This window comes from Fragaria vesca, linkage group LG5 (genome assembly GCF_000184155.1).
Source record: "Fragaria vesca subsp. vesca linkage group LG5, FraVesHawaii_1.0, whole genome shotgun sequence".
NCBI lineage: Eukaryota > Viridiplantae > Streptophyta > Magnoliopsida > Rosales > Rosaceae > Fragaria > Fragaria vesca.
Window position 1 is genome coordinate 27,847,475 of NC_020495.1, and position 14,228 is coordinate 27,861,702.

Sequence of the window (14,228 nt, forward strand, 5' to 3'; positions counted from 1 at the left end):
AGAGAGAGAGAGATCATAAGATTAGGGGTAAAAATGTATTTTTGTTAAGAAACATTAGAATGGGTTAAGAAAAATGTTTGTCATTAAGTTGGGCTATGAGAACCCTATTTTCATGCATTTGGGCATTTTCCTTAATCTTCCTTATCATGAATTACTTGCAGGTCAAATCACACCATGGATTTCACGAGGGGAAGGTTATTTCTCTGCAATGCTTTCAAATCCATAATTACCTCTCTCGTTTTGTTGTGGCGTTCGAAGTCAACATTTCCCATGCAAACCCCGAAATATAATCCAACAACGCATCAAAATCTCAATAAGCTGGGTCTGAAGACCCTAATCTTCAACCCTAAATCCCATGATCATCGCCACATTGTTCATAAGAACTACAAGCTAGCACCGCCATCGCCATCACCGCAGTCTTCACTCACTTCTTCGAGGTCGTTGTTGGATAAGACATCGTCGTGGACATCGTCTATGATGGACGACTTGCTCGGAACAGACAGCGGCGTCCCCTTCATGGCAACCTCAGACGAGGATATGTTCATGGCAATGACGACCAGTACTACTCGCAGTAACCCCAAGAGGAAACGTACTCAAGGAAACGAAAGGGTGAAAAGGGAATTTCCACCACCAATACCTTTCCTGGCACAAACGGGAAATTTGCAATGTCGTATGCCCTGGAATCTGACCAGGCATTACTCTAATGGAAGGCTAGTTTTGCAAGAAGAGAAAGCACAGCACCATGAGTACTTTGAAGCTGAGCGTGACAACGGCCACCTTGTGTTGAAGCTTGTGCCTCTGGACAACACCATAGTAACCACCTATGATTTGCCGCCTGAGTCGTCTGGTGGACATTTGGCTGTGTGTGAGGAAAACAATGAAGTGCTCGAAATGGAAAACGTGCAGTTTGCTGAAAAAGACTATGCTGAGAATGATAACGATGATGACGATAATGTTGATGATGATGAATGTGAAAACAATGTGGATGAGAGTAAAGCTATGTTGGTCTGCAATTCGGTGCCTCAGTCACACTCGGAGATCAGCAGGTATGCTGAGAAATATGGGAATATGTATTTCACAAAGTCAGCTGCAATCCATGAACAACCGCAAAACTACTTTGCACACCCTGCTTCAGCTCCTCTTCGTCCAATCACTACTGCTGTCATATAATTAGGGCATCTCATAAGAACAATCAGGGTGTGTTTGTTCTTGGATCAAGCTAAGCAGCCTTGTTATATGTAGTCTTAGATCTGGCGGTCGAGATATATCGAACATAGTGTAACCAGGATGTTGGTTCTTTAGTTTCTTTCTTTCATGTTATTTCCCTAGTTTAAAATGTAAAACTTTGTAAAAATAATTAAGCTTTTCATTAATTACCAAATTTAAATAAACTAAAATTGAATGAAAAGCTAGATATTTGATACCTGAATTCATAAAACTAGCTAATTAAATCAGTTCTCTCGATCTCTACCTGTGAGCATATATATGAAAAGCCTTAACAATGATAATGCAACTAGATGATGAGATCTATTTGAGGATAGATAATCTGGCTAAGCTAGCTAGCTAGAATTGGAGAGTGAATGTGTGATGAGATGTAGATCCGAGTGCAATTCATGGAAAGGGGAGTGACTTTCTCTAATCTCCGATTCATAGTTCTTGGTATACTGTACTTGTTCTGAATGCATAAAGGCTTAGATCCCAGAAAAAGAGAGATAAATCTAAAGACACTTTTCTCCAAATTGGCCATATTTATAGTAGTGACCTGGAACATTTTCACAAAGTGCATATTATGGTGCCCAAAAACAATGTTCATTCCAAAATGTGGGTACATCATCAGCACCAAAAATAATGTTTTGGAAAATCCACTTATATATATGAACATGAGTAAGATAAAATTCACCATATAAAGGGTGCAATTTCACTACAAAGGATGTGAGAGAAAACATGTGGATACATAGAGAGGACAAGTGATGGAGGTGAGTGAGGAGAGATGCGGACGGTGGACTATCAACTTAGATTTATGGGGAAACCTGAAAATTCTAAAAAGAGGTTTCTTTTTAAAATTCTTACGAGTTTTAAAGATTTCCGCGCGCGTATTCTTTTAAAATAAAAGCAAAATATGTAATAGAAAGTTAAAAATAAAAAAAAACAAAAAAAACTACTACCTCCACTTTAGTGATAAGCGATTGACTTATATATCTTCTATATCAGAGACCATCTACGGTCTCTCCAATCTCCATACGGTCTCTCCATATATTGTTGTAGTAATTGGAGCACATGAATTGCATCGCAATTTCATACTATTGTCAAGTCAATCCCTACGTAACGTAGCATTTACCAGTCAATCATTCTATTCCCAATTTGAATGTGAAAAACAATCAAACAAAACATGGTTAAAAGTGATTTAACAATCCACAATTTGTCGGCATTATGTAGACTCATCATTTGGACTGTCCAAGACTCAATACCTGGGTCTTTCTTAATCAATCATCAATTCATCAGAAAAGAAAAGTATAGTATTTCGCGCGACCTAAAAGACGTATGCAAAAGATAAAATATCATTCCAAACACGTGTCAGACCATACAATGAGCTCCTATAGTTTTCCATTAAAGTCACCCGCCATAAACCATTGAAGCAGATCAAGCTTCAATAGAAGCAAAGCATCTTGGTTTCTAACCTACCAGATTTGAGGGTTTCATTTTCTGGATCAACAGGTACAACACCCAGTTTTTGTTTTTTCTTTATTTTTGGTTGAGAATTGAAAGAGTAACTTGGAGTTTGAGGCTTGTAATATGTATCTGTTTTGGGATTGTTTTTGTTGCAATTTTTGATGTTTGTGGTGGAAAGGTATAATTTTTTGCTGTTTGTGCTTGGTTAGTGATTGTTTCATTTGGGTTTGTCTTTGGTTGGATTTTTGATTGTGGGTTTTGTTCAATTTTATCTGGTTTAGGTTTATAGGCTGCATTTCAGAGGATTACATCTTATTTACCTTTCATTTTCATCAATTCTGAAATGTATAATGGTTAGATATATGACGGGTTATTTTGAGAAATTTGGTGATAGTTGTCAAATCTGAATTTGGATATAGATTGGTGATCATTTGCTAAGATGATGAAAGTAAATTTATGACCTTTTTGGGTGGAAAAAGGTGAATCTTTGGGAAGATTGGACCAGTGCTGTCTGGGACTAATATATCTGCATATTAGCATTATACTGAGAAAAAAGTAGCAAAATTTAGCTCAAGTTAGTCAAAACTGGAGTGATGCCTCTGAGTAGCTTTGGAAGCCAAATGTTCAAAGGTTCCTTCTTGCATCTATCAATTACTGTCAACTGTTCCGTTGACTCAAAATTTTGTGGCTTTATGCGTAGTTTAGTGATGAACAGAAGTTTGTAACTTGTTGCAGTATAATATCATGAGGTCAAAGATTATCCAATACTTTTCTCTCTTTTTTCGTGTTTGTTTGGTCCCAAGTCTGTGATTGATAGAAGTTCATGAGATTCATAGCCTTTACTGATACTTTTCAGATATTGAATGGGGGCTATTTTGAGTTTGGGCAGTCCCAAATCTGGGACAAAAGATTATCATGAGGTCACTCAGAATGATACCTGTAAGCGGCAAAGAATGTCATCACCTACTTTTGAGGAGAGCCAAAGATTAATTCCCAATCTTCCTGATGAGCTCTCAATCCAAATTATTGCTAGACTTCCTAGAATTTGCTACCCCCATATCAGGCTGGTGTCGCAGAAGTGGAAGGGAACTGTTACAAGCTCTGAACTATTTAAGTTGAGAAAAGAGCTCGGAAAAACAGAAGAATGGCTATACTTGTTGACCAAAATTGAAGAAGATAAACTCTTGTGGCATGCTTTTGATCCCCTGTCAAGGAAGTGGCAGAGGCTACCTCGGATGCCAAATGTAGTTTATGAAGAAGAGTATACTAGAGGTTTGCCTTGGTTTTCGATATGGAATATGGTTGGGCCAAGCATCAAATTTGCTGATACTATTAGAGGCTGGCTTGGAAGAAAGAACTCATTTGATCAAATGCCATTTTGTGGTTGTGCTATTGGTGCTCTTGATGGATGCCTCTATGTTTTAGGTGGATTCTGTAAAACTTCTACTATGAAATGTGTGTGGAGATATAATCCAATTCAAAATACATGGAGCGAAGTGACAGCCATGTCCACAAGTAGAGCCTATGGTAAAACAGGCATTCTGAATAACAAGCTCTATGTTGTTGGAGGGGTTAGTCGAGGCCAAGGTGGATTAGCACCTCTTCAATCTGCTGAAGTTTTTGATCCCTCCACAAGTACGTGGTCTGAAGTACCAAGCATGCCATTCTCAAAAGCTCAAGCCTTGCCTACTGCCTTCTTGACTGACATGCTAAAGCCTATTGCCACCGGGTTGACTCCATACATGGGAAGGTTATGTGTGTCCCAGAGTCTGTACTCATGGCCCTTTTTTGTTGATGTTGGAGGAGAAATTTATGATCCTAAGACAAATTCATGGATTGAAATGCCAAATGGCATGGGAGACGGTTGGCCTGCTCGGCAAGCTGGTTCAAAGTTGAGTGTTGTGGTAGATGGTGAATTGTATGCTTTTGATCCTTCAAGTTCTATGGATAGTGGTAAGATCAAGGTGTATGATCAACAGGAAGATGCTTGGAAAGTTGTTATACGGAAACTCCCCATGTGTGATTTGGCTGGTTCAGAATCTCCATATTTACTTGCTGGTTTTCATGGAAAGCTTCATGTTATAACAAAAGATATTAATCATGAAATCGCTGTTTTGCGGGCTGATCTACGGAACGATTTGGGTTCACTGTCGTCAAGCTCGTGTTCTGTCATAGCCCGATCCTTATTAGACGAACATCCCGAGTCACTGGCAGAATCGGATACAGTTGTGTGGAAAGCCATTGGCACCAAGGATTTTGGGCCAAGTGAATTGGTCAGTTGTCAAGTTATTGACATTTAGTTTATGGCGACAATCCCTGTAAGTCAAGGAGCTGGCCTTTCATACAATATCATATATGTTGATACTACAAAAATTACTTGTCTAAAGCATTTCAATAGGCTTGTCTTCATCCAGAAGTTTTTGAACGGAGGAATATTATATGATGCGCTATCATCAGTTATTGAGTCTTTGAAGTCTACAAATTATGCTACTCGTATATTGATCTATGTTCCATCATGATCCTCCATGTAATTCATCTTCCTTCATAGCCTTTACTCTTTTGGTTTCTGGATTTTGATACATCTGTTTGATAATTTGGCAGATATGGTAACTCACAATTTATGCAGCATACTAGAGTTTTCATGGTTGGTGAATCTGATAATTAATTGTCTTGCTACCTTTCTCTATAGAAACTTAAATTTATCATTTTCCAGGGGATAATATCACATTACAACATAAGGAATACTTTGGTTTCAACCTTTGTCTATGCAGCCTATGCTTTGTCTTAAGTTTTTCTTTATGCCTTAAATTACATTGATTTATTTGGATTAGGTGCAACCTCAATTATGAGTTACATGAGGAATCTCAAACTCCATCAGTAGCTTTGCCTTCAAAGATAGTCTTGGATCCTACTATCAGAATCACTACTTTTAGGGGGTCTGTCAATTGCACGATCAGGAGACACTAAATTAAAAAGAAAAAGATGCTTGTATGATCTGAATATCTGTTGCAGATTGATGTGTTGATTTATGGGCCTTGAGCCCTTGCCAAACATATATTGATTATTTATTTATCTAAACCTTGCACTTTGTAGATCAGAAATTTGATTAAATCCATAGAATCACATGAAAACTTTCAGAGATATTGCCTACATGCCAATTATGTGAATTCAAGCAGAAGGAGATTTTGCAGATTGACTGCTGTTTCACTTTTTAATAAAGGAATGAGACTTGTCAAGAACAACCATGTGAACATATCCTTTTGAACATGGATTCATGCAATGATGCATAAGATTAGGGTCCGTCAGCCAATAATGCAGAATTTGAATATTTTGACAGATATTTATGTGCAGACATCCACCATGGCTTTGTGATAGGAGACAATGCTAAGTTTGTATAGTTGACATTGGTAGTGAAGGTGAAACTGATCTAAATCTATACAATCGGATATAAATTGGTACCCATCAGTGAAGTCCATGAAATCAGCACCACATTGTTGAAGCACTACTTCTTGTTCTCATAATGGCTGGTGTCAGTATTATAGATTTTCTGGTGCTTGTACTGATCTGCTGTTGGCGATCAGCAATTTATAACTGTTAATTGTTAAGATATACAGCCTGAGATAAGACATGTAATAGACATGAGTCTTCTGAGCTTATCCTGCTGCTTTGGCAAATCAACTTGAATTCATAAACATTATGTGAATGTCTAGGACATGAAATCCGACGACTCAACTAACGAAGAAGAAACCCTGCAGCAAGTCATCAGATACTGTAAAACCTCCCAGCTGTGCATCAGTATGAAATGGTCTATTTGTTGATAGCACTGTACATATAAATCGTCCTCTGGTGGACATGGTTTTGATAAGTTTGCCGACTTGTCATCTGAGTTTGACATATTCATCCTCATTAGTCCTCATCATTTTTATTTCCATTTGAATCTGTCAAAATGATAATATCCTTAGATACCTGTTGTTTTCTGGATGGAGATGTTATGGTTGCCAATCTTAGTAGTTGCCTTCCATGACTTGGATTCATGGGGGAGTAGTGACTAATTCAATCAACAATCTAGATTACTTAATAACTTTTCAATCCTCCCTTCTAACTTCGAAAGGATATATTATAGAAACAAGAAATCGTACACAGTAATGGGTGCATGAAACTAAGTTAGATGCTTCCATTATACAAGTCACATCTGAAAATTCTATGCTATATGCTTAAGTTTTCTTGTTTAAAAGTATGTTTTATTCTAGTTCTCCATTACTGGGAATTCTATCATCAACTTCTTCTTGATTATTGAAAAGTGGGAGAGAGATTAATCTACATTGGATTAAAACTTTAAAACATGTTGCAATAGATAGTGCGATGATCAAGTTGCAGCCAACCAAAGCATGCATGGGCAAAGGAGCAGCCAAACGAGCCCAGCCAAGCACCGAGTGATTTGCTTCAACTCTCACAAATGGAGATACAGCTCATGAAGATAATGTTTACTCAACAAGGATCTGATGAATTATTTAATTAAACCTTTCACAGGTGACTTGCATTCTTGACTTTGCCTTTAGGTTTCCAAATTACGTGCATTTTGTTTTATACTAAACATGTTGGTACATGAGTCAATAATTTAGTAAAAGCCTTGAATTGTTAAATGATTTTTGGGAAGGAACTAAAATCTAAAGAGTGTCGTGCTGGAACTTAGAAATGCAACAGATAATTTATAGTTTTAGAATGTGAATCATATATAATGAAAAATTACAATATATAGTGACACATCCAATATGTTAATTACAGTTTATCTCAAATTACATCGAGCATTTCACGATAACACTAACAATATGATAACACTAATTACTATTATTAAAAGTGGATGAATGAGAATAGTACAAGTGGATTAAGGATTACTCTAAAATTTTAGTTTTTTCTTCCAGGAAAATGGACACTGTAGTGAGATATAATCTTGTTTTGGCTAAGTTGGATACCCATCTCTATGATCGTAAGCGTTTGTAGTATGTATAATTTCTTGTTTACATTAGGATTACTAGGATAAGTTGCGACGAGGATTGACTTTCAAGATTTAATAGTTAGCACATTTTCATTCAGAATACTCGAGGTCTTTCTAGTTTGAAACTCTAGCTATAAACTCTCATTAGAATGATTCGTTAATGAATTAGTCTTTCATTTTTCTAAAATAATAATGATGTAATCATATGTATTATTGATATGATGTTATTTGTTTAATTCTTAGTTTCTTACCCATATAATGTTAAACTATCACGACGCATCTTCACAGTATAATAGTCATTTTCAAAACATCAAAAGTTAGATAAAAAATAATTTATAATAATATCGCTATTATCTAAAGTATGGGCAAATAAGTAATCACATCCTCTCTAATGACTTCAAATTTCTGTTAATTCTGGTGAAAAATCTCACTCAGATTGTTTTGGGTACTTTCTACCTCGTTATTTTCTACATCAAGCAATTCAAAGGAGAAGGTGTCTTCTTCTACCGGCTAAAAGCAAAAGGAGGACTCTTTCTTCTTTCTTTGAATTGATCTCCTGATTGGAGCACATATATCTAATCTCCCTGTTTCTGGGTTTTAGTGTTTTATATCAACAAAAGCTTCAATCTTTATCAGTGGGTGAACTCCCAAGTTCACTTCAATCATCAAAGCCTTTTGCTGTTCTGGTCCAATAAGTAAATCTTCATCAGATTCAATCTGGGTTTTCTCTGATTGTAGAAACCAACCTGGTTTATTGGAGAGTGTGATGAGATTCTGAAGTGGGGTTTTGCTGGGAAGTTCATCAATGGCAGCAACCCAAGATTTGATTGAGGTCAAATTCAGATTATCAGATGGCACCGACATAGGTCCACACAAGTACAGCCCAGCTGCCACTGTTGCATCACTCAAAGAGAAAATACTTACACAATGGCCCAAAGGTTACATCTTTTGTTAAAAGTTCTGTACTTGTTGTGTTTTAATTGTTTCACTATGTTGCTGAACTTGTTTTGATTTTATATGATTCTGTTGGGTGTTTATGGGAGGCTTTTGCAATTTGTCATTATGCTTATCACAAGTTTTTAACATTGATTCAATTTAGACCTTGGTAACTTTGTTAGCAATTTTTATAGGAACTACTGTTTGGAGCCTTTACTTTGAATAATCTGTAAGAGTTGAAAGCCTCATAGTTTATTGGCCAAGATACTGTTTCTACAAGGGAAGAACTAGTTAAATATAATTCTTATTATTATCTATAGTGCCTTGTCTAGGCAATTTTGGGGCTTCTGTCCTTTGTTGTACATATAGTCTCAAGGTGATGGTTTGAAATGGCGGACTAATCGTTAAAACATTTGGAGTTGTTGTTTAAGCGTATGCTTATGTTAACCATATACTGAGTAATGTAATGTAATTTTGTGTTTATTCTAGTTATAATTCATGTTTCTGGTGTTGGTTGGCCATATCTTGCTTTTTGTTCTCTCTCTGGCACCAACCCATACCAAAAAATAATGAAATGCAGAAAGCGCCATTATTTGCCCAAGTTTATGAATGAATTCCTTAATGATTACATTGTTAACATTATGCTTTTTTTTGAAATTGACATGTTTTTCTTCTGCAATACAATATCTTATAGAGAAAGAAAATGGTCCAAGGATGATAAATGATTTGAAGCTTATTAATGCGGGAAAGATACTGGAAAACAACAGGACACTTGCTGATTCTAGACTTCCAGTTGGTGAACTCCCAGGAGGTCTCATCACTATGCATGTGGTTGTGCGTATTCCTGTTGCAGACAAAAAGAGTGGTAATTATGTTTCTATTTTTGGGCATGGTTGCAATTATGTTGCTCATTTCTTTTTAGCACATTTGTTGATTTTGTTGGTGTTATTAGTCTCTTCCTAGTCATGATGATGACAGGTCTATGTATTTGCGAATCTGATTTAGATAAGATACAAAATTCTTCGTGGTATCTACCGTATCTTGACCCTAAGCATAGACAGAATGTTCGAACTCTTGAGTCTATTTTTAGCCGACATCAATCTGTCAAGCTTGTTCTCACAAGTACAGCTGCTTAATGATATCAGAATACAAGCTGGATGTGATAGATTAATGGATATTCAATGTACTGTCTATTGTAAGGTTCCATGTCGTAAACTTTAAAGCAAACAAGGGTTCTCGTTTACTATTTATGTTGTTCTGTTGGTCCTTTCCCTTCCTCGATATTGCTGATATATAGTGCCTTCTTGTGTGTTCTTTGGGATATCCCTTCTTAGTTTTTTCTGCATTTTATCGTCCATTAATTAGAAACTCCCACGTTTTAAGGAAAATTTGATGGTGGAAGTTTTTCTTTTCAGTAACTAGTAGGCGCCTAGGCGGTGATGTCTGCACTAGAAATTGTGGCCATTCATATAACATGTAGAAATTAATTATGTTTCAAACAATGGAAAGCATTTCCAAATATTAGCAACTAATGGTTGACTTCTCCACAGATAAGTTGCAGAATGATTCACCGGAGACGCCTAGATGTTCATGCACAATATTGTAGCTCCAGGTAACAGGCAAAGCAGAGCTTCCTCAGCGTCTTATTGTCACTGCATTTATTCTTCATTTATTGCTCAGGTCCCAGTCACAAGCGCCAGCAAGAAGCTTATAAAACCATCAACTCTGGATTTTCTTACTTTGAATCTTCTGATTTCCGTCTGTAAAACACCTCTTTTAGTTTCATACTGCATGTGATCTATTATGAAACAAAGAACACACTGTTGGATCGGGAGCTTCTGATTTATTGGCTCCCAAGCAAACAAGTGGGTAAAGAAAAAACAAAACAAAAGAACAGCGTAAGCAATTGATTTGATTGATTTGGGAGATTTATTGTGAACCGATTGTTGTTTGTTGTTAAACTATCTTTGTTTCACTTGTATATATTACTTACTGCAGAGACCATTACATGTTTGCTTCAAATGTTTTGATCTTCATATTATTCTCTACAATTAAAAGCATGAGATCAAATAGAATTAGTACACTACGACTAGGAAAATAATTGGTTTGCTTAGCATAGTTGTCAAGTGAACCATTCAAACACTTATGTATGTTGATAGCAACCGAAACCGAGCGTTTCAATTAAAAACTCTTTTGTGTCAATCGTAGTATATAGTAAATAAGGGTATCGTTATAAAAGCCGGGGATTGTGGGTACCTTTACAACTTACGTTAATTATAAAACAAGAGAAAACAAAAGATGATAGTACTAGAGATATGAGGTTTTGTGATTATAAACAAGAAAAAACAAAGAAACAAAATAAAGCAGAAAATATTAGATGGATGAGACGTTAGAGACTTAGAAATCCACCACCAAGTATGTTTCAAGACATGTTAATAATCAAAGCTTCAATTATTAAGTCGCAAATCGGTATCAATCAAGAACAAACCGTGAACGCACTGCGTAAGTCCTTATTACTTCCCTTGAGTACTTAAGCAAGATGAACGCACCATTACTAAGCCTTTAGAATAACTAATCAAGATATAGACGCTATCCTATCAACAAATTATTTTAAGCATTAAGATCAATGAAAGTTTGATTGAACAAGTATGCAAAACTAGTGTGGAACGCCTACCTAGCATGCAATCCTTTTTATTTGGTTTCACCTATTGTCCTATAGGTTTTACTACCTTGAATTAAGCTGTATTAACCGTTTAGGAGATTAAACAACCTAATTCTAGCCCCACTCATAAGTTCATAATATTCTATGTTGCGCATACATGAACAAAAACAATCGAGAGTTCCCTATAAACCAAAACCAAATAAACAATTTGAAAGACTCAATAATTTGAAACCAAGGTTTAAAACAATATCTAAAACATTCTTGGGGCTTCAAACCTTGCCCCTAACTAAGAGAATTTAGCCACACATGGCTGCAAAATCACACAAGGAAAATAAAAGATGACAAAGGAAAGATAAACCGTGCATAATGGAGAGATCAATGATGGCTTGGCGGCTTCGTTGTGCAAGTCCGCAACTATGGAGGTTCTGATGATGTGAGATTGTTGGCCTCCTTTAATCTTCATGTCCTCCCCTTCTTTTCTGCTGTGGTTAGGGTTATGAAACCCTCAAAACTCGTCCATGGGCTTGCCAATGTGGTTTGGGCCTCAAAATAGAAGTTTTGGTCCAAATCAGAAATTCGGGCAGACTGACATTTGGTCACTCAAACGGTCATAACATCTTCTCCAAAATAGATATTGATGATCCGTAATCTGGAAAGTAGACTTTTGTAGCTTTCCATTGATATATGACAAATCTCCTGAATCGTTGTGAGCTGATCACAATCTTCTGTCGAAGTTGACAGATAATTTCTGACAGATTTTCTGATTTCTTTCCTTGCACGACATGGATTCCTTTTTCTTCAAGATTTCTCTTCTTTCGTCTCTTTTTGGCTCCTCAGCTTTATTTATGACCTAAAAACACAAACTTAGTTAATAACTTAATATGAACATTGTTAAAGGAATTACATAGCTAAATAGGGTCGGAAAGACATTATAAACGTAGCACATTGTGCTTCTATCAAATTCCCCCACACTTAGCTTTTGCTAGTCCCTTAGCAAAATCTAAAGCAAAGAAAACAAAACAAAGACTCGAAACAAATTATGCCTTCAACATTATTGTCTAAAAAATCTCTTACTTTCATAGCATCAACACTCAATCAAGAATCAATCATGAATAATTCGAGAGTTAATTAAAACATATACTCTGTATATAAGCATGTAAAACACGGGGGTGACAATGGCAATGGGTGAAGCTCAGCATATATCCAACAAATATGATTCAACCTCACATGATTACCACTCTTTCTTCTCTCAGAATCAAGGCTAATGCTTAAAAGGCTTTTCACTCAATGTATATATGTGAAAGAATAAGCAAACAAGTAGACTCACATATAAAGAAAGAAACGCATTTTGTGAAATTAAAAATATCTCATGAAAGATATCAATTACTTGTCAAACGGACCAACCCATATGCTCAACTTTTGTAATCAATCTCCACAGATTGATGACTGCCCATCTTTTGGATCATAAAAGACTTTATCAAGGTTAAAATTTGGCCAAGGCTAGGGTTTAATGAAACAAAGGATAAAGAATTGCAAATCGTCCTTAAAACTTAGTAGAGCCATAAGATCACCTTTAAACATTCATGAATGAGGATAAAAACCATATATCACATCATTAGATCTTCAATTTAAAACAAACCACAAAGGGAGACTTAATCCATACTTTCATCATTATTCTTTTTTTTAGTGCCGCCACATGTTTTTTTTTTTTACTTTTTTTTCGGTCAACACATTTTTTTTCTTTTTTCCTTCCCCCTACACTTGTTATTCATCATCTTCCACACGTACAATACATCACAACATAAGCTTTACTAGGTCCTAAGGACAAATATAGAGATATCACTACACTAAGCTTAAGGTGAGGATTAAGCTCAAGGTGAAGATTACATGGGTGATGACATAAAGACTTAACGTAGGCTCAAAAGGGTTAACTAAGAGGTGTGTTGTGCACACAAATAGGGACATATGACAAATCGATATCAATCAAGAACAAACCGTGAACGCACTACGTAAGTCCTTATTACTTCCTTTGAATACTTAAGCAAGATGAACACACCATTACTAAGCCTTTAGAATAAATAATCAAGATATAGACGTTATCCTATCAACAAATTATTTTAAGCATTAAGATCAATGAAAGTTTGATTAAACAAGTATGCAAAACTAGTGTGGAACGCCTACCTAGCATGCAATTTTTTTTATTTGGTTTCACCTATTGTCCTATAGGTTTTACTACCTTGAATTAAGTTGTATTAACCGTTTAGGAGATTAAACAACCTAATTCTAGCTCCACTCACAAGTTCATAATGTTCTATGTTGCGGATACATGAACATAAACAAACAAGAGTTTCTCATAAACCAAAACTAAATAAACAATTTGAAACACTGGCGGAACTAGCTTAGGACCAAAGGGTGCCATGGCACCCCCCAAGTTTTTGAAAAATGCCAATTAATGTTATGCTATTAGTAAGATTGTATGGTTATTATTATAATTGGCACCTCCAAAGTTTTTAGAAAATGTCAATTAATAATATTCTATCAGTAGGATTGAATGGTTATGATTATAATTGTATAGGTCTAGCTTCCTTTCTATGTAATATTATGTCATGTTTCCATTGCCTCTTACCATATAGATCCATCACCATAATTAATTAGGTATTAACTATGTCACATCCCGACCCTTATATTTTTACCTTATTTACTAGCGTGATTATAATAAGAATTTTACCGTCTCGATCATTGAGTAAATAGTTTAATTGGTCCCTAGAGGGGTTTCGGGGACGATTATGTGCGGAGGATTATTCGTATGAGGAAAATACAACGACGGTAAAAATAGTAAATTTTAGCTAGAAAAAGGTAATTTTTATTCGGGTATTATTTTTCGGGGTGTTTTTATTTTGGAAGTTTGGGTTATAAATGGTGTGGACCGGTTTGGGGTGTGAGGCCCAAACCCTTTTTCTTTTC

At 36.0% G+C, this 14,228-nt stretch overlaps 2 protein-coding genes across 2 annotated transcripts; both read left to right on the top strand.

Annotated features, from left to right (window-relative positions):
- The first annotated feature begins 2,560 nt into the window (after nt 1–2,560).
- LOC101290956 (F-box/kelch-repeat protein At1g22040-like) lies at nt 2,561–5,422 on the top strand. Its single transcript, XM_004300611.1, has 3 exons — nt 2,561–2,715; nt 3,527–4,988; nt 5,272–5,422. Exon 2 carries the CDS (start codon nt 3,534–3,536, stop codon nt 4,968–4,970), a length of 1,437 nt encoding a protein of 478 aa, XP_004300659.1. The 5' UTR covers nt 2,561–2,715; nt 3,527–3,533; the 3' UTR covers nt 4,971–4,988; nt 5,272–5,422.
- A 2,673-nt stretch (nt 5,423–8,095) lies between these two features.
- On the top strand, nt 8,096–10,313 carry LOC101291245 (membrane-anchored ubiquitin-fold protein 6-like). The gene is made up of 4 exons (XM_004300612.1): nt 8,096–8,604; nt 9,297–9,467; nt 10,153–10,214; nt 10,283–10,313. The coding sequence occupies exons 1-3, from the start codon at nt 8,472–8,474 to the stop codon at nt 10,206–10,208; spliced, it is 360 nt and encodes a 119-aa protein (XP_004300660.1). The 5' UTR covers nt 8,096–8,471; the 3' UTR covers nt 10,209–10,214; nt 10,283–10,313.
- Nucleotides 10,314–14,228: the final 3,915 nt, after the last annotated feature.

Bases quoted from the DNA above. Each gene is read 5' to 3' on its own strand.
- LOC101290956 (XM_004300611.1), top strand. From the start codon at position 3,534: ATGGGGGCTATTTTGAGTTTGGGCAGTCCCAAATCTGGGACAAAAGAT.
- LOC101291245 (XM_004300612.1), top strand. From the start codon at position 8,472: ATGGCAGCAACCCAAGATTTGATTGAGGTCAAATTCAGATTATCAGAT. The intron at 8,605-9,296 runs GTTACATCTTTT...AATATCTTATAG, and splicing joins ACTTACACAATGGCCCAAAG to AGAAAGAAAATGGTCCAAGG. The intron at 9,468-10,152 runs GTAATTATGTTT...ACTTCTCCACAG, and splicing joins TGTTGCAGACAAAAAGAGTG to ATAAGTTGCAGAATGATTCA.